The sequence below is a fragment of the Labrus mixtus genome, chromosome 2 (assembly GCF_963584025.1).
Source record: "Labrus mixtus chromosome 2, fLabMix1.1, whole genome shotgun sequence".
NCBI lineage: Eukaryota > Metazoa > Chordata > Actinopteri > Labriformes > Labridae > Labrus > Labrus mixtus.
In genome coordinates this window covers 4,361,336-4,386,269 of record NC_083613.1, presented here as the reverse complement: position 1 = coordinate 4,386,269, position 24,934 = coordinate 4,361,336, and the positions used below count along the sequence as shown (strand labels likewise).

Here is a 24,934-nt window from a genome sequence, read left to right as displayed (position 1 = left end):
TCATCCGTCCCAGACAGTCAGAACAGAACCGCCTGCAACGCCCTTACAGGTGTTTTTCTGTCCAGGTTTTTATCTAATGACATTATTAATCATCGTCGTCATCGTCAGCCCTCTCTCTCTCGCCAACAGGAGGCCACCTTCCTGAAAGGGTGTGGTGTAATGATGGTAAGTATCCTGACAGTCCTGTCTGGCCCTGTCTGGTTAGTCAGCATGTTTTGTGCATGTGTGTTTAATTGTTAAATGTACTGTACATTAACCTTTCTCTGCTTTCCCACACTTTGCACACTGTCCATTTTTCCTTCCTCCTTTCTCTTGTATCTATCTTTCTTTCTTTCTTTCTCTGAATGTACCGACGGATAGAAACCAAATCCCTGACAAACTGTCACATGACAAAGTCAGCTGGTTGCTTTTCCTCTGTTGTGTTGCAGAAAGAATGTAAAAAACTACACTGAGACAATATTTGTACAGTGGTTGTAGCTGATACATCTGCAGGCTTAGTTGTCTGTTTTAATAATCCCCACATCCTGCCTTTTTTGTTTTCCAAATGGAAAAGGAATCGCATAACCAAGTTCATGTGAATGTTCAAAAGTAGCTGCTTAGAGACAAATTAGAGACACAGGACCACTGAAGAGATGACATTTTCTAAACTGTGAAACCCTATTTAAAGAGGTCATATTATGCCCTTTTTGGGGTTCATATATTTAATCTATGTACCTACTAAAGTATGTTCACAATAGCTAAAGTTTTAAAAAAGTGTCTGTTTTCATGTACTGCCGCTCCATGCACCGGCTCTCTTCTGACTCTCTCTCTAAGGCTCTGAAGTGCCCACGTTCAGAGTCCCCACGTGTGCCAAGTCTGATCTGATTAGTCGGCCTGTCGGCTCTGCCGTAATTGGTCAGTCGCTCAGCCACTCTGGCTCCGAGGCCCGGGGAGCAAAAACATTAGCACCTTAGCACTACTGTGCTACCGCAGGCTACGGCATATCGTGGGCGTGCTACAGAAGTTAACGGGCGTGCAACATGAGCTGCTGGGCTTGCCACAACGAGACAATGGGCTTAGATCAGTGATCTCACACTGACAAGACGTCACACTGACAAATTTTTTTCGAGGGGGGCTAGAACCGAGCGTTACATGCAGCTAATGCTACAGCTAACAGGAGGACGTAGGAGAAGCCGCGTTTCCGCGGACTTTGAATTTTTGCACATAGATGTGCCTAAACATGCACAGGACACTTGGAAAACACACTAAAGAGCATATAAAACCAGAAAAAGCATAGTATGGGACCTTTAAAGAAGATCTAAATGTTAATGCATTTTTGACACTTAAAGGTACCGAACAATGTGTTTATCTTCATTCTTTTTAGTTTTTATTCACAACAATCTCAGAAGAGTAGAGAGAGAGAGAGTGGGGAGCCACAGGTCGGTCCTGAACCCTGGCTGCCCAAATGAAGGGCTTTGGCCTCCATACATGGGGATTGCACACTAACCACTAGGCCACCATCCTCCCTATATTCAATCAGTTTAACAGCTCAATCAGCACGTGCAAGTGTTTTGTGATGCTGGGTTAATTTTAGGTTGACCTGACCTTTGTGCGGTTGTTTAAAGCACCAGATGATCTCTGAGGTAAGAGTGTGCTGAATTGGTTTAATGATGTTCAATATGTTGGACCATTCAGTTTTAATTTCTTCTCTGATGAATTATATTATAAATAAAAAGTAATGGTTGATGTGTCAGGGGAAAATGGCGAAAAAATATTTTTGAAACTAATCCAGCGAGCTATGAATGGGATAGCGAAAATGGTAGTTACCGTAATAGCTATTTAGCTAGTCTAGCCAGCTAACATTAGCATAGCCTTAGATGGGCTGCTATTAGCAGCATGCTGGTCACTTGATTTGGTAAATAATAATGGTAAATGACTTCGACTTTTCTCTGGGTTTTCTAATCTTCTCACCACACAAGTTAGAGGATAACTTGTGGAAACAACATAATTATAATCTAGTGCACACAAGCTAGTAGGCTATCATGTGTGCACATTTTTTTCTTTGACTTATTTAATGTTTGTCTACTGAACACAGGACTGCAGTTGCGGAACACATTGTATTTCTGGCATTATTAAAGCAGCAATATAAGGGATATGAAACCTTGGGCCCAGACACACTCACATATTCTCTTTAACTAGCCAAGACTGTAATTGAGCATGAGGTATACTTTGTACAATGTGTGTATTACTTGAGAGCAGAATGTGCAAATGCACACAGATTTAAACTGATTATAGTACATGTATAGGTAACCTCTAATTAAGGTGCTGTTTAAATACACACATACACTCACACACCGGTCCTATCACTGAACATTCCCTCCGCAGCATGTGTTGCTGTGTGTTTGAAAGCGCCTCAGTAATCCTGGATCAGAGAGTACAAAGGGCCCCAGAGTGCTGGTGATGTAAGCACAGTGTCCAGTGCTTACCCCATTGCTCTACACTTGTCCACATGCTGCCAGTGAGTGGGGCGTGAGCGAGTTGGGACAGAGCGGACCATCCCTGTCGCGACTGACCCTGAAGACCAAAGACTGACACACAAACAGGGTGATACTGGCAGGCCGATGGCAGCCTATCTGCTCTTTCTCATGGGCCAGCTGCTGATGACCTGGGACACAGTGGGAAGGAGAAAGTGTTGACCTGAAAGTAGAAGAATGTAGCTAAGCTGTGGGGAGTGGTGGATCGGCTCAGTGTGACCAGGCAATCAGACAGACGGACTTTTGCTGGCTTGTTACTACATTTAGTGTGTGCCCTATCCACTGAAGGCCACGTAGTCTCAGGTGAGTATCTCTGGGTAAACATTTACCTAGTAGACGCCTTTGGCAACATGTGATCTCAAACGGGTGGCAGACTGTTTGCTGTGAAAGTTGTTAATTTTTATTTCTGTGAGCACATTCCGGATAAAAGACAGTAAGTCGCTTACCCTCTGAATGTTTCACCATCATAGCTTCCACCAGCTATGATGGTGGTTGATTTGACTGTATGGAAATATCATCAGCTTGCTGTGTGAGTAAGCATCTGGGTGTGGGCTCTCTCAGGTCTCCATGGACTTGCTTCAGGACTCCAGTCACACCATGTGGGGTCTGAATGCCCGTCTAAAGGGCTTCCTGGAGCAGGTGAACAGGCTGCAGGACACCAACCGGAGGCTTGAGGAACAAATAACCGACTGGGGTGTCAGAAATGACTCGCACTCTCGGGACTGGTCCCTGCAGGAGCAGACTGTCAAGGAGCTCCGTGCACAGGTCAGACTTTGCTTTTGAATGTTTTTAGCCATCAGATGATCATAACAAATCACTCCGACTACTTAACAATGCTGCAGAGATGTTTGTCGGAATAGGATGATTTTTGCAGACAGACAGGTCGGTAGACGTGCTGCTGTGTGGAATCCTCTCAGGCTTTATGATTATGCTCCATGACATCAGCTCAAGGCCATATTGGCTGGATGACAACAGGAGCAGGTGTGTATAATCAAACAGCATGACTGCAGTCAAAACAGAGACACAGGCGATTATGTCGATGACATATGCATTCAACATCAAGTGATAGTGAACAGCCTGAGCGTTCACATGAGCAGCAAGTTAAGTCAAGGCTTTTAATGCCACCTCTGTTTGAGGACAGCAAACATACTGATAGAAACTACCAACACTCTTTACTCTCACATAGATATTGTTGGATGTTGATACAATGACCGACATGTCTGTGTTGGCTAAATATAGGTTGGAGGCTTTAAAAGTTGTGACATAGTGATCATTCTGGTGTTTTTATTCCATCTAGTTTTGACAGTCTGCAACTCCTTCTTGATATATTGATTGATTGATTTACTGCTTTTATTTTGGAGGCACGCACAAGAAGTGCATAAACCTTTTTTGGTTAATAAGTCACCAAATGTACAATTTCATGATGAAAGAGGACATACAATTGTATTGCATTCAAAATGTTGTGTTATTTTAAAGTCTTTATATGCGATTTTTTGATCCAGCAGATGTCGCCCTTGAGCACCAGCATGAAACCAAAACAACTTGCGCTGCATTGTTGTGTTAGCATGCTAATGCTAGTGATCTTTATTATGCTCGTATCTTCACACTACATGTAAATTTACCTGAAATGAGCGTGATCTAGAAACACAGTTAAGTAGTGAGTACAGTATGTTATTCTTCTTTTCTCTAGTCCCTCAATTAAACAACTTTTATACACGAGGGGAGGAGTCAGCCAGCCGTCCTGGCGATGTAAACAAACTGAAGATAGGACTCTGAAAACTCTGAAAACATCACAGACAGTGGGACTCGGGTGTTACACCCATTGTAGACAGTCATGACTCACAGAGTTATTTTCAGAGGATATACTTGATTTATATTATATTTAAGTGTGAAAAATCACATATAAAGCCTTTAAATCTTCAGCTTGGTAAGAAAAATAACTCACATGCTTTATTCACTTAAAATAAATCACCATACAAAGAGGATATTTGATTATAAAGTCAAAAGTACATCCCTTGTGTCCTCACAGATTGGACAAGAGGAGCTTTTTTTTTTTTTCAATTTCACTCGGCTCAAATGACAAAGTCATCTTGAGTGGCATTGAATCCTGTCAGACTTTGTTGTAACGTTGTGCTGTGCTCGCAGGGTTTCTTGGTTTTTGTTTAAGTAATGTATGACATATAGTTCCGATTTCTACTTATTCTTAATGAGACAATGTTTTTTTTTAACATCTTTTATTATTTGACCAATATTTTTCTAGAAACCCTCTATCCAACTGGATGTTTTAAAGTAATTTCTCATTTATGTTAAAGGCTTTCTATGTGATTTTTCACACTTAAATGTAATATAAATCAAGTATATCCTCTGAAAATAACTCTGTGAGTCATGACTGTCTACAATGGGTGTAACACCCGAGTCCCACTGTCTGTGATGTTTTCAGAGTTTTCAGAGTCCTATCTTCACTTTGTTTACATCGCCCGGACGGCCGGCTGACTCCTCCCCTCGTGTATAAAAGTTGTTTAATTGAGGGACTAGAGAAAAGAAGAATAACATACTGTACTCACTGATTAACTGTGTTTATAGATCACGATCATTTCAGGTAAATTTACATGCAGTGTGAAGATACGAGCATAATAAAGATCGCTAGCATTAGCATGCTAACACAACAATACACCGCAAGTTGTTTTGGTTTTATGCTGGTGCTCAAGGGCGACATCTGCTGGATCAAAAAATTGCATATAAAGCCTTTAAAGAAACCGTTGTGTAAAAAATCAACACTGTGGAGAAACATTGTTTGGAACTTCTTTTTTTTTAGTTGTCTTGTTTCAAAACTGGTACAAAAGTCCATGAGGTGAGACATAACTCCACATGTCAACAATGTGTTGCAGAGGATAAAAAACAGATATGTGTCATTCCACCTGGATCGGAGCCACAGACAACGCAGTGAGAATATCAGCTGTCACACACACACATACTCAAATGCATAACTCTTCATAACTTTGAAGGCTATTCCTCTCTGTAGATCATTAACGCCACCCGGTGTGGTGAGCTCACATGACTCCACTTAATGGTTTTACAACAGGCCTCTCTTTCTGCATGAGTAGGTTTCACTGACAGACATTCTAATGACTTGCTGTTTTGTCATTGTTGTTGTTGTTATCACATCACCCGGCTCTTCTCCAAAGTTTGGCTCATGTTCCCATGGCAACGACAGACAGAAGAGCAGTCTCTGCTAGCCTCTTTGTCAGCTGATCCGGGAAGTGCATTCATGTTAACATATAGGATTACTTTTAAGCACTGTTTTTTTTTTAAGATCTTTTCATTTCCCACACCGATGTTGGGATGAGTAAGACATTATTAAGAAGGAGATCTTTTCAGGGCACTGACTGACTCATCACAAAAGGCTCAGAGATGGGCAGGTGTACTGAAACTTCCACACAATGAAGGTATTAAAATGTTTACGGTTTGAATGTTATGGAATATTCCATGTGTTCTTTGGCTTCCTTTCAACATAGGTGGGTCTTATTCTGAAAGTGTTGCAAAGCTAAGAAAACAAAGTGAAAAAGGGTGTGTTTGTACTTTTTGTACTGTGATTTATCTAACCCAGTTAAACATAGGAATACATTTACCCAGACAGCTCTTTAGTCTAAACCAGCCTTTCCCAAACATAAGACTGCAGCGGCCCACTTTGAAATACAGAAGTATGCCGGGGCCCGTTATAAAATACAAAATATGACTACAGCTATCACTTTCAGTAAGGGTAAATTATTGTCACATGACAACATGGTATTATGGCAAGATAGACACATAAGTGTACTAAACATTATGTTCATGAATAGTCATGACACACCTTACTAATCACTTAAAGGGTTCACTCATGGTAAATCATCATTATTGTGATATTTCTTTTATTTTTTAAATTGGTGGAGGGATTTTCGCGGCCCACCTGTCAAGTCAAGTCAAGTCGCCTCTCTTTCGAAACTATAGAACATAGAAAATGGCCATAACTTTTTCTCCCCTTATATGCTTTATTCAGGTACACGTGCTACATTATCATCAATCAATCAATCAATTTTTATTTGTATAGTGTCAACTGTGTTATCTCGAGACACTTTACAAAAAGCAGGTTAAAGACCTTACTCATTGTTATGTTACAAAAAGCAGGTAAAGACCTTACTTATTGCTATGTTACAAAAAGCAGGTAAAAGACCTTACTTATTGCTATGTTACAAAAAGCAGGTAAAAGACCTTACTTATTGCTATGTTACAAAGATCCGGCCTATCCATCATGAGCACTTTAGCAAAGCAGCAAAAGTTACAGTGGTAAGAAAAAACTGCCTTATTAAAATACATTATGTCTGCTATCATTAAACACACATTTTTGTTGAAAGGCAAATATATTTTTGATTCTCATACTGAAACAATGTGAACTACTAGCGAGCCCCATGTGTGGAGGCTGTGGTCCTCCAGGCGGACTCCCAGGTTCCAGTCCAACCTGTGGCTCCTTTCCTGCAGGTCATTCCCCTCTCTCTCTCTGACGTCTGACTCTATCCACCGTCCTATCTCTCCAATAAAGGCCCAAAAGTGTTTTAAGTCTTGTCTCAATCTTTACTACGTTACAATTTCATACACTAAAATTTACTTTTACAGCTGAGGAATTGCTTGTTTTGCACTTTCTTCGATTTTAATCACATGTTATTGTATGGTTTTTTTAATCAGGTTGGTAGACTGCTGATGGACAACGCCCAGCTGGCATTACAGTCTGACACCATGAAGTCCAGAGCTGCTGCCGTCCAGGCCAGGTCAGCTTTATTACATTTTCCTGAAAGATCTAGCACTCCTCTATCCACACAGTATGGAGTTTGTGATATAGTTGATTAGGCATGTTAGCTTCCTGATAAACAAATCACATTTAAACATTTTGTTTTCAGAAAATTTTTTTTTTTAGATGTATATTTTTTTGTAATTTAAATGGTTACCCATGCAGAAGAAATGTATAGTTATCATAACTGACGCATTATACATCACAAACACAGAGAATAACAAACAAATACTTCCTGTTTACATCCTTCTGGGATGCTTTTTCAAGTCGGGCCGATTCCTCGCTCCTGTGAGCCAACCTGCATACAAATCCAGGCCGGGCTTTGTGCCGCGTCAGCACTTTCACTTATGTATTCATGCAGTGACACCACACTCTCACACTCACACACACACATACACCACACACAGATTCACACTCAGTCACCACCCGTCTACTGTTAGGCATTAACCCTTGAAGGACAGTGTCGGCACGCAGCAGCTTGAAATGAATACACCTGTTCTATTTATACATCCACCTGATGTGTCTCCTGACTGCCTGAGTGTGTCTGTGACACTCTGGACTCTTTTTATGGCACACTTTAAAGATCCCGAGGACTTTTATGTCCTTTGTATGGAAAGTTAGTTAACATTCACAAGCTTTGGCATCCTATTTTGAATTTAGCTCAACCGGGTGTAGGCAAGACTGACAAACAGACGCTTCAGGAAACAAATACTTTACTCGATTTTAATATGTTTTTTTTTTCTCTCTGGCTCTTTGACCCCGTCTTTCTTATGGTTCCAATCCAATCCAACTTTATTTGTTAAGCACTTTAAAACAACCACAGTTGACCAAAGTGCTGTACAGAAGAATAAATAAAATACGTAACAGCTGAGATGAGATAAAAGAAAACTACATGTGAAATACAGAATCAATTTAAAAGACATAAAACATAAGTAAAATGAATAGGCACACAAAAAAGAAATAAAAGAAATAAATAATTAAGTCGACGTCTTACTGTGTGTCAAAGGCCAGGGAAAAGAGATGGTTAAAAGATTAACAATGAATGACCTTGACTGTTGATATTACATCACAGGTGTGAGATGGAAGAGACGAGCACCCTGCATTTGGAGCAGCAGGTGGCTCTGCTCAGAGAATCAAAGAGGAAGGCGGATCAGAGCAGCGTGACGCTGCAGGCGGACCTTCGACACTCCATGATGGAGCTGCAGGAGCTGCACCAGGAGTTTGAGGTCACTTTATGTCCAGCACATGTCTGTCATGACTTCTTTTTGTCTGCTTGTTTTTACTGTGGCCTTATCCTCTTATCTGCCTGCTTTATTTATATATATTTTTAGACTATTATGCTCTTATTTAAGACGACAGGACAGGGGACTGATTAGTAGATTAGCATGAGAAAGTAGGGAAGGATTTGCTCGAGGGTCTTAGCTGAACCTGGGCCAGCCACTTCGAGGACTACAGCCTCTGTTCAACCTAACTGCAAGGCCAATCATAGACCTGTAGACACTACCAGCACACGTCAAATAAGGTGATAAACAGAACTGGTATGAGGATGAATACTATTTATGAGAAGATGGAAACTCTTGGTGGTGGCTTGTTTTTGGCTTCCTACTTGATTAGTATGAAATATTTACACTTATGTATGAGAGGTTTGAAACTTTGTGTTGTAACGGTATAACTTAGATTTAGTATAAAAGGTTTTTAAGTATAGGCTACAGTATGTTATTCAAAAAGGGTAAGCTTGAAATCCAGACTACACCTTTCCCCTGGGTTTAAGCCCTCAAAGTATTTGATTGGAAAGTTGAATATAACGTCTATGTGCTTCTTTGTGGGAATAAAGTGTTAATTCTGATCAAAGAAACTGCTACAACTTAACACAACTTTAATGCTAAAAATGCTTTAAAACAAGAACATGTTAGCATCATTCCATTTATTTCACCCTTACATTCAAATCCTGTCATGTTTTTGTGTTTGTGTCTGTGTGTGCATATTTCAATGTGTATTTTTATCCTTTCAATATGCCTTATATAACATCTAATGATTCCTTGTCCCCTTTTCTGACCTCATCCACACCTCCTCTCTCCTTCCCGTCTTGCCTCCTTTGTTCTCTCATTCCTGCTGACTAATACCTCCCTCGTTCAAGTCCAGTGTCTTTCCCTGCATACAGACACAAACACACACACAGTCCCTCTCTGCACTCATATAGAACCTCATAACTGATCCTTACTTTCCCTTTTGCATATACGTCCCATCCAGCCCTACCCCAAGCACACACACACAAACAAAACACACTCACACGCACGCCCACAAAAACATAAACACATTGCTTGTGTACATGTTTGACAGTACATGCGTTTATCTTGTTTTTCTCTCTCTTTTCATCTCCCACTCTCATCTCACCCTCCCTCTGTCTTTTTTCACTCCATCTCTCTCCGTCCCCCTCCCACTCCGTCCCCATTTGCTCCCCTTGGTTGGCTGTTTGCAGGCAGCCCGGGCTCTACAGCTGCAGCGGGCCGGGTCCTGCGATGCTCTTTTAGAGACAGACACAGCAGCAGCAGCAGCAGCATCAGGAGGAGGAGGGGAGAAGGAGGATGGCACAGGGATGGAGCTCACTCAGCTCCTCGACAGAATCAGAGCGCAGTGCGACCAGAGCAGACTCCCCAGCCTGGGAGATAGACACCTCAACCTGGGCTCCATTTCACATCCAGTCTCTGGCTCTGTTGGGCCTAGCAGCTCTGGAGCAGCAGCAGGAGCAGCATCCAGAACACACGGAGGAGCTCTCACTGAGGTACGCATCTACTCTCCACTTCTGTGTCTCTCATGACATCCTGGCTCCTGGCCAGCCAGACACACCCTCAAGACCAACTCCAGGCCGTCCCACAGGCGAGGCAGACTTATGTTTGTTCTTGGCTGGAGTTCAAACTAATGGCAGAGTGTTTGTTGATTGTGGTGAGAGGCTGTAGGCTTTGGACTCATCATGTGTGTTTTGTGTAAATGTCTCCTCTTTTCACCTTTTTACTGTCACACACATATACAGCACCATGATCAGTAACTTCTCTGAGTGCATCCTGATCTTCATTAAATATGTATGAGCCAAACTACAAAGCTAACCATTTGTATCTACAGTGCAGATTTGTATCCTTTATCTGGAGGTAGCAGCCCTTTTTTATTTTGAAGTTGAATCTTTTCAGCCTACTGTAACTGTCCTGTTTTTTTTTTGTAATTATGAGGAAGAGCCAGTTTGAAGCCTTTTATTAGCCCTGTGTTCCTGTGCCACAGCACCATGACTGTGTTCTGACAGTGACAATAAAGTGCCTTCACCTGAAGGCTGCAAGCTACCACGATGCTAAAAGTGTGCACATTTTAAAAAAACAATGCTTGTGTGTAGCTTTGTTTGTCAGGCTATGGTAAAAAGGTAACACAATGCAGCGGTCTTTAGCCTTGCCTGATGCTCATAATTAACAAAGCATGGTGTTTGTATTGACCATAATGTTTCTACATGTGACAGTACATTAGAGCGGTTTAGAGTTTTAAACGGAAAACGTGTGCAAACTTAAGAGAAGAACCAAACCTCTGATGCAGGCACCAAACTCAAATGTCATCTATCATCATTTTTTCATTCTTCGCTGTAAGATTACACGTGCCCTGTGGAGATTTTTTTATGAACAATTAAGTTCTGTTAAACTTCCAATTGATTTCCTGTAGGTCTAAAAAATGTGTTAAAAGCATTTCCTTCCTCGTGCAACTTCTGCAAGAGTTGTTAATTGTTAATTCTGCATTGTGTTTTCTTGCTTGTATGTTCATCTTCCTCTGCTCTCATGTGTATTGATGTGTTTTCTTGCTGTGTATATAACCTTATGTGTGCACATCATGCCCACTCATAAAAAAACAGCTTGATTGGGCTGAAAAAAAATCCTGTGGTAGCCTTTAAATTTCACAGTAAGAATCTTTATTTTATGTATTAGCTTGTTATAGAAAAGCTGTAGCTAGATGTAGAGATCTGGGGATACCAGGTGCTGGTAATCAGACCAAAAAATACAACTTTATGTAACTATAGAGATACTTTACACATGATGCCTCTTTACAATTCTACTTCCCTAAATAAGTGAAACACACATCTCTCTTTTTATTCCACTACATTTATTTGACTGCTAGAGTCATTAGTTACTTTGATCATCTAAGATTTTACATAGAAAACATGACAGTGTTAACGAAAGAATATATTCTATATATTCTCTATATATTCTAATCTCTATAGAGATTTCAGATAAGGAAGCTTTTTATAGATGTTCTTCTCACATACATTTATGAAATACAAAGAAAACGGTATGTAGAATTATTGAAATAATACATTGAGCAGACATTCAAATAGTTAACTTGAGTCATTTTTTTTTGTTTAAATATGATCTAAATATTAACTATTATCAAATGTTTAAATATTATCATAACTTTTCTGAGACAGCTTCACTGCTTCCCTGTTTTTCATCATCATCATCATCATCATCATCATCAACCTTTATTTAAGTTCTCGGAGAGATCTTTGAGGGTGACCCTCATTTACAACGATGCCGAGAAAACATACATAAATGATAAACAACGAGAAATGAGATAAAGCTACTACAGAAAATAAAATCAATAAAAGAGCAATAAGAACAATAAAACACTAAAATAATTTAAAAGATGAAATGACTACAGTGATAATTCAGTAATTAAAATAAATAGTTACAGTCAGGTATTGGGCGGTTAAAAATAATATTTCTAAAGTGTCCATAAGGGATAAAAGTGCTCAAGTTCAGGTCCTGTTGTAAAATATTCCAGGAGTTTGCAGCACTAACACTGAAAGCAGTTTTGAAGGGGATGTGAGGGCGGAGGGTGAGAAATGTCTAACAGCTGTACAGTATGTCAACACAGCTGGTAAAGCTTTGTGTACACACAGGCCTCCGGGTGCCTGCTCTGCTTTTGTGTTTGTTTTTTAAATGAAACACACACGATCAGCCGCTTTCTGACTGAGTGCCAATGGGAAAGATGTATGGCTGAGTTTTACAGTCGGTATAGTTGTAGTTTTTAATGAAGCTTGTTGTTGTTTTTTAACAGTTTCCATTCTAATAAGCCACATGCCCTCAGCTACAGCACATTTATTTAGTCCAGACAAAGACTCTCCCCTCTGAGTTACATGAGGCTTCATATCTGTGTTGAAATCCATGATTGTGTGTGGGTTTTTTTTGGCGTGTGTATTTCGTCATACTTTTGGGCAGTTTGGGTGATTTTGATGTTCAAATTTCAGTTTTAATGTCATGATTTCTGTGGTCTCACTCAGGAGGAGGCAGCATGGGCGCAGGTGAACCTTGGCAGCGCTGCCCTGAGGGAAGCCCGGGCCGAGCTCGCCGAGGCCAGGAGGCAGTGGCACTCCCTGCAGGTGGAGATAGAGACCCTGCATGCCCTGGTGAGGAAACACTCATCGTTACAGATCAACTCAAAAACTGTCACAATGAATGACGCCTCTATGATATACATGTTAGTAGCATACTGTAAAAAACATTAGAAAGGTAGAGGCATTAGTTTTCTGCATATTTTATCCTATATATTGCAAATTGAATGTTTTTTTTTTTTACATTTTTACCAATCAATTTTTAAATCTTCTTCTTCACAGCACATGCCTTGTATTTAGACATTGTCTCCCCTTGGTTCCTTGTCCATTAGAATTTAGAATATGCTATACCATGATCTGGGTGAAGAATACATTTGGCTGCTGGTTGTCCATTTATTCCAAACAAATGACACTTTCCAGGTAGTCCTTAACTGTCTAGCTATTGTGTCACCAGAATGATGGCTGGTGAAGAACTTAACATTTGAATAGCAAATCAAATTAAAACATATACACATTTTTATTTTTATTTTCATTAAGGAAGTCAATAATGCTGGATAATACGATACTACGATAATAAGGTGTCTCATATGAGAACTTTAAGGTTTGGGATCAGTATCCTAACACCTACTTGGCTCTTCTTTTTTTTTTCTTCAGGAGAAAGGCCTGGAGAACTCCCTGCAGAACACCCAGCAGATGTACTCCAGCCAGCTGCAGGACCTTTCCCAGGTGATCACTGGGCTGGAGAGCGAGTTGGAGCAGGTGAGGAACGGATTGGCCACCCAGCGCCAGCGGCACAGCCAGCTCCTCAACACCAAAATGAGACTGGAGCAAGAAATTGCCACTTATCGTCGTCTGCTGGATCGCGAAGAGGGCAGGTAGGTTCAGGAGAATAGGAGTGGAATTTAAAGAATGGAGGAAGCAGGAAGTAGTTGTTCAGTTGGGGTTTTGTTGTGGTTCAACCCGTAACCAGGAAGGTCATTTTATTTTATCTGTCTGAATGATTACAGGAATATTGGATCAACTTCAAACATATAACAAGACGGTTAGTAACTGTTACAGAATTATATGATTTATGCATCAGTTCTGCAAAATATTCATCTAAGAAAACACTTTTCACGCACTTTTTACTGACATGAAGTGAAGAGAAAGTTCTTCCTTGCACTTAAAGATGAAAAAAAGAAAACAAAGTGATTTCTTAATCTTTTCCTTTATGTAGCTGTCAAACAGTTTCATGTGTCATGTGTGGTCAAAGCCCACTGTTTTTCTTTCTGGATTAAGGAGAATAAGTCAGTGTAGAAACTCAAAATAATCCACAACAATTGCAGGTTGAGACACAAGTTGGGTACAGCATGACATCATAATTACATGGAACAGCAGTGATTGGCAATCCACCAGAAAATTCCAGTAATTTTACATGTACTCAAAAGCACAAACGATAAATCAAGTAAAGATGACGAAACATTATGGATTAATAGCCGAACCATCCGTCTCTGCATCAGACAAGATGATAGAAGCCAGACGGTCGGCCTGTCTTTGTCTGGTCTCCTCCCTTATTGCCTGCCAGAAACAAGCTGTTTTATTAGCGAATGCTCCTTTCTTTTGACATGGTCTTTAATTATCATTTGAAACATTGGCTACAACAAACATATGATTGTCAGTTTATAGTCTGAGGAAAGTACATTCATTTGATTTGACGACTCTCGCAGACGTTGCAGACAGACAGACAGATTTTAGTGCAGCCTTTGCCATTCCTCGTTAATTTGCCCATAGATGCTTTACATTCATTACATGACATGATTGATTGACTGATGTCCTTGATGCGAGGAGAGACAGGACGTGGCATCTGAAATTTGCATAATTTGTTTGGGAAGGGCCGTGAGTCAGTAGCAAGCGGGTAGCTCAAAGGGCTGTGTGACAAAAAGAAAAGATGTGAGAGCCTTTTACAGTCTGAACAACTGAAGCATCTGCTGCACATGGCAAACCCTAAAGGTTACTGAGTTTGATCTGCAGATTAAAAAAAAAGTAAAAGGAACTCAAAATATACTGAAAGGTCTGTGCACAATACCTTTATGTTGTCTTTTAAACGTCCTTGTTTAGACTGTGCAAAAAGAATCTGTTTGTATTTGTGATTCAAACTAATCAGCTACCATGAGATAAGGTGACCATATTTTCAAAACCTCCAAATTGGGACACTTTAATTTTGACCACAAACCCACATGTATCAACCTCCACTGGTCACACAAGGCGGTAGGCAAAGGTTCCCCCCCTCAGCAGGCTGTTTATGGTTGTTGTCACCAGCGTTTGCCTCACTGAAGTAGGTTGCAACAATTAGGAGTCTGAGCCCACCGTTTGTATTTGCTCGTTTTAATATGGCTTTGAATATCAGGATTTCCACAGTGGGCTAATTAAAACGGACACTTGCAGTGTGTACAAAGCATAGCATATTAATTGCCTTGTACTTTATGAAGTAAACTGTAACTCTCCTGGAGTTCTTTGGGAAATGCAGCAGGTCCTGTTCATATGATTCACTCAGTTAGCTACGCAACCTTTGGAACAACATTGATTGACATACAGACAAATACTGTAAGTGTAGCAAGCATGGTGTGTTGTTTTGGTTTGTTATAACCTGGACAGGAAGTGTTCAAAACCAGGATATATGAGGGTTTTAGAGATATTTGTGGGGACTTATGACACAGAGCTTGAAAACGGGATGGTCCAAGTCAAATCGGAGAGACTCATTTCGGCACGAACATTTCAGCAATGGATGATGTAACAAGTTTTAGAGTCAACAACTATATTATCCGTTCTGTGAAACTTTACTCGGCCACAGAAAAATGTTTGAATGTTACTATGCCTTGTTCATCTTCTTATTTGGTGTGTTAGCATGCTATGTAACATCTGCATATTAGCATTAATGTTACTAGCATTTTTTGCTTATTAGCATTATCCTATTAGCTCCTTGGCATTTAAAATATTGTAGAGCCTATATATCTGAGACATAATCCAACAACCAGGCAACATGTTGACATGTAACTGCAGTAATTGGAAAGTGAACAGAAACAATAGGTGAAGAGGACAAAAATGATAGAATGATGTATTTGTCTCGTGTCTTAGCCGATTGCCTGCTAGTATCAAGCTGTTTTATAAGGACATACTCCATTGCTAATCCAGTGCTCCAGTGCTAATTAGCATTAATGCTACGATACTGCTCATATTAATATCAATTATTATCCAAATATTCACTCATCTTGTACCTTGATGTTCCTACAATATTGTTTCTGAACCTTTAATGCAGATAAAGTGTTTATATAAAATTGAATTCAGTATAACAGAAAAAAAAAAATATTGGTTGTGTTGGTATTTGGTCATGAATCGAAGCAACGGTTGTGTTGACAGTTTTTCCCCTGACAACTTAAAAGTCACAAGGTTAATGCAATTTATCCTAGACAGGACATGAATGTCCAAACCACATCCCATAGCAACCCTTCCAATTTCATCGCATATTTCACTAAAACTTCAAGATCAGGCCATTAGAGGAATAACAGGGAATCATCAGAGTCTTTAGGGTCCATCCTTTGAGAACCCTTGTCTGTTTGTTGGTTAAATAAGAGTGCAGACTCTTCCAGTAAATCTGCTAGTGTTGCCGCATTGTTTTCATTTTTTTTGTAATCATCCCCTTACCTGAGCGTCTTGTTGGCTGGTGGAGCAGCAACAGGACGCTCTTTTTTTCTAGCTTCCTTCTAACCACAAGTCATCGATAGCATAATTGCCTGCAAAGAATCTGACTGTCTTGGACACACTTGCCCTGACACACCCTTGGCAGCCCTGTTGGTTTCATCATAAGGTTAATGAGACACCCATCTCTGTTGGGTAATTCCACGGATGTGTGGCAGATATCATATGAGCCCAATCTTATGCGGTAGATTTGGTTGGTCCAGGCTACGCAGCAGTTAAAAGGAGTGTAGTGATACATAGAGCATGTAAGCCAGCGTAGAAGATGGATCATTTAGTCCCAAAAGCGAGGCCTCTATAGGTCCAATTTAGTTTTGTTTAAACAAGTTGTATACTTTAAGATAAAGGTTATAGACGTTGGAGACGATACTAATCAAACGTTTAAATAACATAACTTTTTTCAGAGAATTTTATCCAACGGGGGAGATCAACTCATCTGACAGACCATCTCTGTCAACAGTCCCATCCTACAAGCTCAAGATGGATGACGTTTTGGATTTGGGCTTGAGAATTTAGCTTAGTGTGTTATGTTAACATTTTACTGTATTATTTACAGGAAAGAACTCAAGCCTTACTATGAGCTACAGCAGCTCATGGAAACATTGATTGTTCCTCACCTTTACTTTTAGTGAAAAACAGTTTTAACGTTAAGAAATTTGCCATCACCATAAAATTCAAATTGGCCGATAAAATGAATTTCTAACTCAGCTCATTCTCAGTTGGTCTGAACTGCATGCGCAAAAACAGTTTCCATTAGTGGTATGTTAGCCAAAAGGATGGTTGAAAGGCAACACTAGGGTTTTACATTCAGAGGCTGAGTCCATGCTCCATCAGCTCTGAGGTTTGACTCCAGCCCTCATCCCTTCTGAGTACATCATCCCCATTTTCTCTTCCGGATATTTGCCATAAAATGCCATCAAAAGAATCTTGACTAGAGAACAAAGTGTCATGTCAAAGACAAAGTGAGACATTTTGTGCCTGTACAGTATGTCTATGTACTCTTAAGCCATGAGTTCAATGAGAAAATCAAAGCCAGTCTCATATTCGACGACTGAACGCAAAGCTGCAGCCAGCATGGGGTAAGCTCATATTAGCTTTCTGGCTAATAAGAATGTCTCATTGGTTATTAGCCAATTAGCTTATCCTTGTTGTCTTGTTGACTCTTCCTGTCAGGGTTTAGTCTCACATAATGATCTATCAGCTGTTGTCCCTTGTAATACACAGCAACTTATCAAGGCAATCGAAAAAATGAAATAAATAAATATAAACAATTCTGCATCTGAAACTGGGTCAAAAGCAGCAGATAGCTTTGTAATCTTCCTAAATCAAACTGAACATTTCCACTGAAGGTGAAGTGAGACAAGATGAATAGTTGACAATTTCTTATTCATTAACTTTTCTTTAAATACTGCTGCAGTCCACAGCTGTCTTTTACCATTTTGTTGTCATCCAGCTCTTTGGGTCTGTTTTCTTATTCTGTTCTGTTTTCTATTCTAATTTGCTTGAAATCTCTATGCCGAATGATATGATTGGACATAGTCCTACAGAGTCTTTGTTCAGAACTCGAAGCATGGCACTGGTCTGCTATGTTAAAAAAAAGCAGAATACAAATTCAAGCCAGGCATTGATTGAAAATATAAAATGTAAATTAGGGTGCTTTAGATCTTCTGGTAGCCTCTTTCTCTTGTCTTTGCGATTTAGACAGGTTAGCATATTCTCCTCCTTTATGTGTTTATGCTAAGCTAAGCTAACAGACTGCTGGCTAACGCTTCATCCTGGGCATATATTTCTCTGAAAGTATAACTTTTGCTTTATCATTTTCAATTTGGTTCCCAGGTACATGGGACATAATGTACGACCAATGAGTCTGCAGCCCTGGAGATCAGCTGTGGAGGACCAGAAAGAGAGCTGTCTGGAGAACGGCTTCAGTGACCCCGCTGTTACTCCGGATGAACCAAAGTCTGAGCCACTACCTGTAATACCATCGCTCCTCCCAGCAGACAACGAGATGAAGAAAAGCATACTACACAGACAGCAAAGCCTTGTGATACTCACAGGTAACACACACACACACACACAGGTACAATCTTACTACAGTTATATCTAATTATGACTTGTCAATAATGTGTTCTCACAGAGCCAGAGCAGGATAAAGACTTGCCAATCTCCACTGTGAAGACTCAGGAGATTCTTCAGGGAAACGTGGTGCGAGAGAGTGCAGAGGGTCACGGTACCATCGAGTGAGTATCGATCTTTTTGGCCCCCATTGACCTGTAGTCAGCTCCTTTGCTTCTGTACTGGAAAGCAGGCATTATCTAGTAGCAAGCACTAATAGCATCACTTAGGAGCCAAATGTTCTTCATTACAAAGACAAATGCCTTTTCCATGAAGGCACATAGCTTCATGCTAGCTTAATCGTCTGACGCCTTCACACCTCTGATGACTTTGACTAAGGGAGGATTTTATTGACTCATTACTCTTTAATGACACAACCAGCCGTGTCTTCTCTCCACCCTTGGCGATGTCTGGTCCAGCAGACAAGATGTAAAAACCATCAAAAGGTTTTGATGTTTTCAGGTTGAACAAGTTAGAGGAGGCGGAAAACATTTAGCTGACTGCTCAGGTTCCCATGATTAACTAAGCGTAGCGTTTCATGGGAGTTTCTTCCTTTAATGGCTTGTGTTTGATGTGGAGATTCCCGCCAAGGGTGGAGTCTCCAGGGCGTGGCACCTGTTATTGTTGGAGACGGAGCCAAAATTCTTTGTTCATTCTTCAGGTTTTGCCGACAATGCAACACATACACATCTAAAAACTACTTACACACATGCATGATGTCCACAGAGAGCTACGCACAGCCACTGTGCCAGATTATTTACTTTGTCTTAAGGCAGTCATCAGCAGACGGTTTAACTTACTCTGTCACCAAATTGACTCTATACAGGTATCAAGGGACTTAGTTGGCAAGCCAACTCAATTAGTTTTACCTAAGTCCGTCTTTTATTCATCCTTAATAGTTGCTGTCAATGCCTTGAATCCATATCCTGTTGAATAAAATCATTTATTATTTGATTACATGATTAAAGTGGGCACAAATACTAGTTTTTAACATTATGTTGCATTATCAAGTCATCTATCTCTAAGAACAGATGGAATCAGTGTTGTCCTGGACTGCAGGAGATTTTTGCCTGGTTATAATTCATTCACAGCTCCTAACAATCTGACAAGAAATCTGATCTGGGACCTTACTGATCTTCTCCCTAAATGATCTTCTATAAGGGATTGAAACACTCAAAGGGCAAACTTGATCACATTAAACATGCTTGATGTGTGAAATTTATAATTCTGGATGATTTAGTCAAAAGGTCCTGAACACAACCACAACATTCAATAGCCGTAACAGGGAGATGTTGAAGGGGCTTTAATGTGGCAACATTAAACATTCTTGCCCTTAGGCTAACATTAGCATAGCATTCTTTGTTAAATGATATTAGAATTTACCGTTTAAATCTCATCTCCAGTTTTGCCAAACAACTGAGTTAACTCCATTGACCATGTAGACTCCCTAAACCAATTTGTAATGCCGATTCTTTATGAATAATGATGTTTCAGGTCATTATTTGGTTATCTTATACAAGGTTTTGGTGTTGCCATACTGTAGCAGAATAAAACATAGCAGTAAATATACAACAGTGCTGCTACTTTCAGGAAATATAAATACAATTTTATAAACAAAATTTTCTCCCCCAGCCCATCATCATCCAACATGTCAATGCACAAACCTTCTAAATCTTGCAGCCACATTTCTTTTGTAGTCTTCTAAACGACCTTATTATTAATAAAGAAATGACCTTGCAACTACAGTGCTGGTGTCCTCTGCTTGAGCCAATAATAAGTCCACATTTGTATATCAGACAGAGATTTGCAACATTTTGAATTTCATTTGTTTTTTATGGCAATGATCCAGAGACCTCATTCTGAGTTTACGCTTAGCCTAGACAAATTTTCAGTTAATTCAAGGTATGTATTCATTAGTTCTTACACCAGGTCACACACTAGTTCTTACACCAGGTCACACACTAGTTCTTACACCAGGTCACACACTAGTTCTTATACCAGGTCACACACTAGTTCTTATACCAGGTCACACACTAGTTCTTATACCAGGTCACACACTAGTTCTTATACCAGGTCACACACTAGTTCTTACACCAGGTCACACACTAGTTCTTATACCAGGTCACACACTAGTTCTTACACCAGGTCACACACTAGTTCTTACACCAGGTCACACACTAGTTCTTACACCAGGTTGAATATAGGGTATAGAAAGTGCACTCCTTTGCTGCCCCCTTGTGTTTCTTTGAAGCAAATGTGTATTATGAAAGAATTTCTTGTAGTGAAAATGTCCATCCCTCATAGGATTACATGACAGCTGTTGGAAACATCTGACAATAGATAGACTTCCAGCTGTTGATGTCAACAGTTCAAGAAAGGTCTCATTATCCCTGCATTCAATATTCCTAAATTCCTAAATAGTTGAGACATCGTGTAAAATGGTATGCCCAATTTAAACTTGATCCCAACAACATGTTTAAAGAAAGATGGGATATTGGCAACAAAAGTCTGGAAAAGTTGAAAAAAGCTTAACAAATCCTGACCAGGAGTCATTAAAAATTAACTGAGACAAAGTGGAAAACTGTGCTGAGTTCTGACAAGTAAAAATGTAAATGTCTGTTTGGGAATCCTCGACGCCCCGTTCTTTGCTCTAACAAGGAGAGGGACCATCTGATATCAGCACACAGTTTAAAAGTCAACATTTGTGATGGAATCGGGGTGCATTTGTGCACATGACATGGGTAACCTGCACATTTGTGAATAATAATAATAATATAATAAAGTTTATTTATAAAGCACTTATCAAAATCAACGTCACAAAGTGCTTTACAGAAAGAAGAAAAAACCGAACAGTCAAATACACAACAATAAAATCCTATTAAAAAAAGCATGAAAAATAAAACAACAGTGCAGCAATCATCCAATGAACAGAGAAAAGAGAAACAACCGAGACAAAGATTGGCTAAAGTTAACAGTAAAACAAATAAAACATCATGGATGAAACAAGGATTGTAAGAAGGCCTTACGATAAAAATGTGTTTTTAAAAGAAGATACTGATGTAGCTAGTCTGAGATCCTCAGGCAGGTCATGAAGGCACCATTAACCAACCAATCAATCAATTAATCAATTACTCTTAATTTGTATTATACAAGTTCATGACCAACGTTATCTCAAGACACTTTACATAAAGAGATGTCTTCACTGTACTCTTTGTTATATTGTTTATGCTGAACCATATATACTGTACATTCTTTGGAGCAACTTATTCGGCCAAATAGACAACTACCTTTTCAGGGATACCCTCCTTATTTCAGAAAGACATTTCCAAACTGCCGTCTGGATGTATGACAGCAGCCTGGCTCCATAGAGTTTAGGTGATACATGGCCTGCCTGCAGTCTCGACTTGTCACCCATTTAAAATGTTTGGAGAATAATGAAGAGTAAATTTAGACAAAAGCCACCCTGAACTGTTGAACATCTAAATTAAGCAAAAAATGATCAAACATGACAGAAATACTGTAGGTCTGAGCAATTCTCAAAGTGCTAACAAAGCGTTGTTAAACAAAAAGTGATGCAACAGAGAGATGACCCAGACTTTTTAGAAAAATGTTGTTGGCATCAGATTCAAAATGAGGATACCATTTTTCAATAACTTTGAATATCTCAGTTTAGACTTTTAATGAATTGGGGTTACATGTTTAAATAAAATCATGTTTGATGAATTAGCAGATAAAACACATTTACAACATGAAATAGCTGTTCATGAGGTTTTGTCTGTATATAGACTGATAACATATAATGTGACAAGTATCATTTTATGATTTCTCCTTTTTTTTATCCCATGAATCTTACTCGTTTACCACCAGGACGGAGAATATTGATAAGGTGATTAAGCAGTGGGAGGGCTCTTTCTTCAGAGGGAACCCCAAGCTGCGGAAGAAGTCTGTATCTCTGCGCTTCGACCTTCACATGGCCGCAGCAGACGAGGGGTGTGCCCAGACAAAACAGGACAGCCTCCCCGACGTGGAAGTGCGTCTCATCATGAAGCGATCTCGCAGCATCCCCTCTATCACACCGTAAACCCTGTCCCCGGGGTCACACCAGACAAACTACCAGTGTGCAGCTCTTTCTGGTAACACTGGTGATGTTGGAGCTACACTGACAGCTGAGATATAACCATCCATCTATATTGATACACTTAATATGAATTCCCAATGACAGCGTTCATTGAACTTTGCGTAACAAATGATGAATTGTGATGAGATTTTTATCCTTAAACCTTGGCAGGATGATTATCATCTAGCAAGCTTTAGCTGATCTAACGGGGCCATTTTCAGAGTGCCAAATAAACGCATCAAATATAACTGACCCATGTTACAGACAACAACAAATGAACATGTTAACAGCCTCATCATCATTCTAGATACAGGAAGTGTCTCTCAATAATGTTTTTATTTGGAAAACAACATGCTTAACTACAGCTGTTCTTCAAAACATTGGGAACAAATACTAAAGAGACTGTACACATATTGATGGGCTCTTTGGGTTAAGAAATGGATAGAGGGGAGGGGTGGAGTTTTTTTTTTTAAAGCAACTCTTTGTCATCTCTTCAGTTTGCCTTTTGCTAATTTTGCTATAGGATAGCAGCTCACACCTACCCTATTATTCTATATCTCAATAGAAATCAGAACTATAGAAAACAAAAGCATGAAAAATTATCTTGAAATCAAAGAGTGGCAGGAATATAGTCAGTCCAAACAAACAGTCTTTCATTATTTTTCTATACTGAAAAAAAAAACTAATTTCATTTCTATCTTGTGATTTTGTATCTATGAAGCTTTATTTATTTATTTTCATTATACCATGGTATACCACGATTCTGATTGGCTGCCAATGTGTTTTAACCCTTATAATCATCACCGACAAACTAAGTTACCTTAAAAATGTAAGCAAATTGATTTAAATAAATGCGCTGGCATTGTAACTGTAGTTGTATCATAAGCTGCAGCCAATAGTACATATGGCCAAAATTTGCTCAAAAAACTATATTTAGAGATATTTGGGATCAGAGACATGATTGGAAAGCTAAATGTTGTGAAACATGTTGTCATATTATATTTACTGTTTTTGAATCATATACAAGGTTACTGGCTTTGAATCTCTTGCTAGCATTAACATCCGCTCTCGGGCTCATAGCTTAATGGTTTTATGAGCTAAACAATAATATCTTCACTTGCCAAGTGGTATTTCAAATGTATTTTTGTTCACAGAAGTAAAGAACAATGTTCCTAGTTGCATTAGAACCTTGTGGAATTTTAACGACTCGTCAGGTATTTGTCCAACCCTCAGGCGTTTCCAGATTATCAGCGCTATGGCTTTAAAAAAAACTTTCCATGACCTTAATTTATAGTAAGTGACCAAGTTGAAATTGGTATGATGCCCTGGAGGTGCCTTTAATCTGGAATTAATGAGCTCCACACTGTTCTGCCCTGCATGTCATCAGGTAATTACTGATAATGGGCACCTTGAGGGGATTAACCATTCGTTGATATATTCAAGTTAAAATTGAAGCACATTGCCTTGAATTATTTTAGAGCCATAAATGGAAAAAATAATTGAAACCAAATAATAGTGTTCTATTACTGTATGTTTTTTGTTTTTTTTACCAGATTGTTGCAGTTTTCTCTTGGTCAACGGACGTCATAAACATTAATGTAGGCAGAGTGAACGTATTTAAAAGTTTAAAGTTCTCAAAAGCTTGCACTGTAGACACGTACAGCACTTAGAAGAACATCAGCACTGAGAGATTTCCAAAATGTGTGCACTTTGTCATTGCACTTCATCGTCTATACTGTAAAAAAAAAAATCATTTCAAACTGATACCGGCTCCGTTTCACAATTATCTTTAAAAAAGTGCTGCTCACTGTGATCTTTACAGCAGTGAGGCCCTTCACACTCACTGCGTGTCTCAGAGAATTTAATTCCCTGTCTTAACCAGAGGAGGGCAGTATGTGTAAATAGTTAACATTGCAGTGTGGCGTCAAAGCTCAACACATGCTATCTGTTACACCTTAGATAAGGAGTTTTTATGCTATTCAGTTTTGAGTTGGCACCAAAGATATTAAGCCTGACAAAAGGACCAATGTGCATTGCATTTGGGTGCCTCAGAATAAGTTGTATTTATATTTGAAGATATTATCTATGCAGTTCTGTGCTTGGTTTTTGCTTTGCTTCATGAAGCACACTCTTTTTTTTGGGGAGCTCTGTAACTTAAGAATGAAGCATTATGCTTTTATCTTTATTTCAAATAAAGAAATAAATATGTGCAGATTATTGTGTCTGTGTGTCTTTGAGGTGCTATAATATACAAAGCCTTTAACCACAGTGTC

The 24,934-nt window shown here is 39.5% G+C and overlaps 1 protein-coding gene across 3 annotated transcripts; it reads left to right on the top strand.

Annotated features, from left to right (window-relative positions):
• Positions 1-22: 22 nt before the first annotated feature.
• On the top strand, positions 23-24,873 carry krt222 (keratin 222). 3 transcript variants are annotated; one of them, XM_061047907.1, is made up of 10 exons: positions 23-165; positions 3,075-3,278; positions 7,233-7,315; positions 8,408-8,561; positions 9,815-10,117; positions 12,647-12,772; positions 13,352-13,572; positions 18,266-18,486; positions 18,567-18,669; positions 22,412-24,873. In XM_061047907.1, exons 1-10 carry the CDS (start codon positions 160-162, stop codon positions 22,623-22,625), a joined length of 1,635 nt encoding a protein of 544 aa, XP_060903890.1. In that variant the 5' UTR covers positions 23-159; the 3' UTR covers positions 22,626-24,873. The 3 variants fall into 3 exon arrangements, with proteins under 3 accessions (XP_060903890.1, XP_060903899.1, XP_060903908.1); XM_061047916.1 differs by lacking the exon at positions 23-165 and adding an exon at positions 2,130-2,816; XM_061047925.1 differs by lacking the exon at positions 23-165 and adding an exon at positions 2,832-2,946.
• The last annotated feature ends 61 nt before the right edge of the window (positions 24,874-24,934 follow it).

What these genes read in the sequence shown, in the direction of transcription:
- krt222 (XM_061047907.1), top strand. An exon ending in AGCTGCACCAGGAGTTTGAG is followed by an intron (nt 8,562 to 9,814) that starts GTCACTTTATGT and finishes GGCTGTTTGCAG; the next exon opens with GCAGCCCGGGCTCTACAGCT. An exon ending in ACGGAGGAGCTCTCACTGAG is followed by an intron (nt 10,118 to 12,646) that starts GTACGCATCTAC and finishes GGTCTCACTCAG; the next exon opens with GAGGAGGCAGCATGGGCGCA.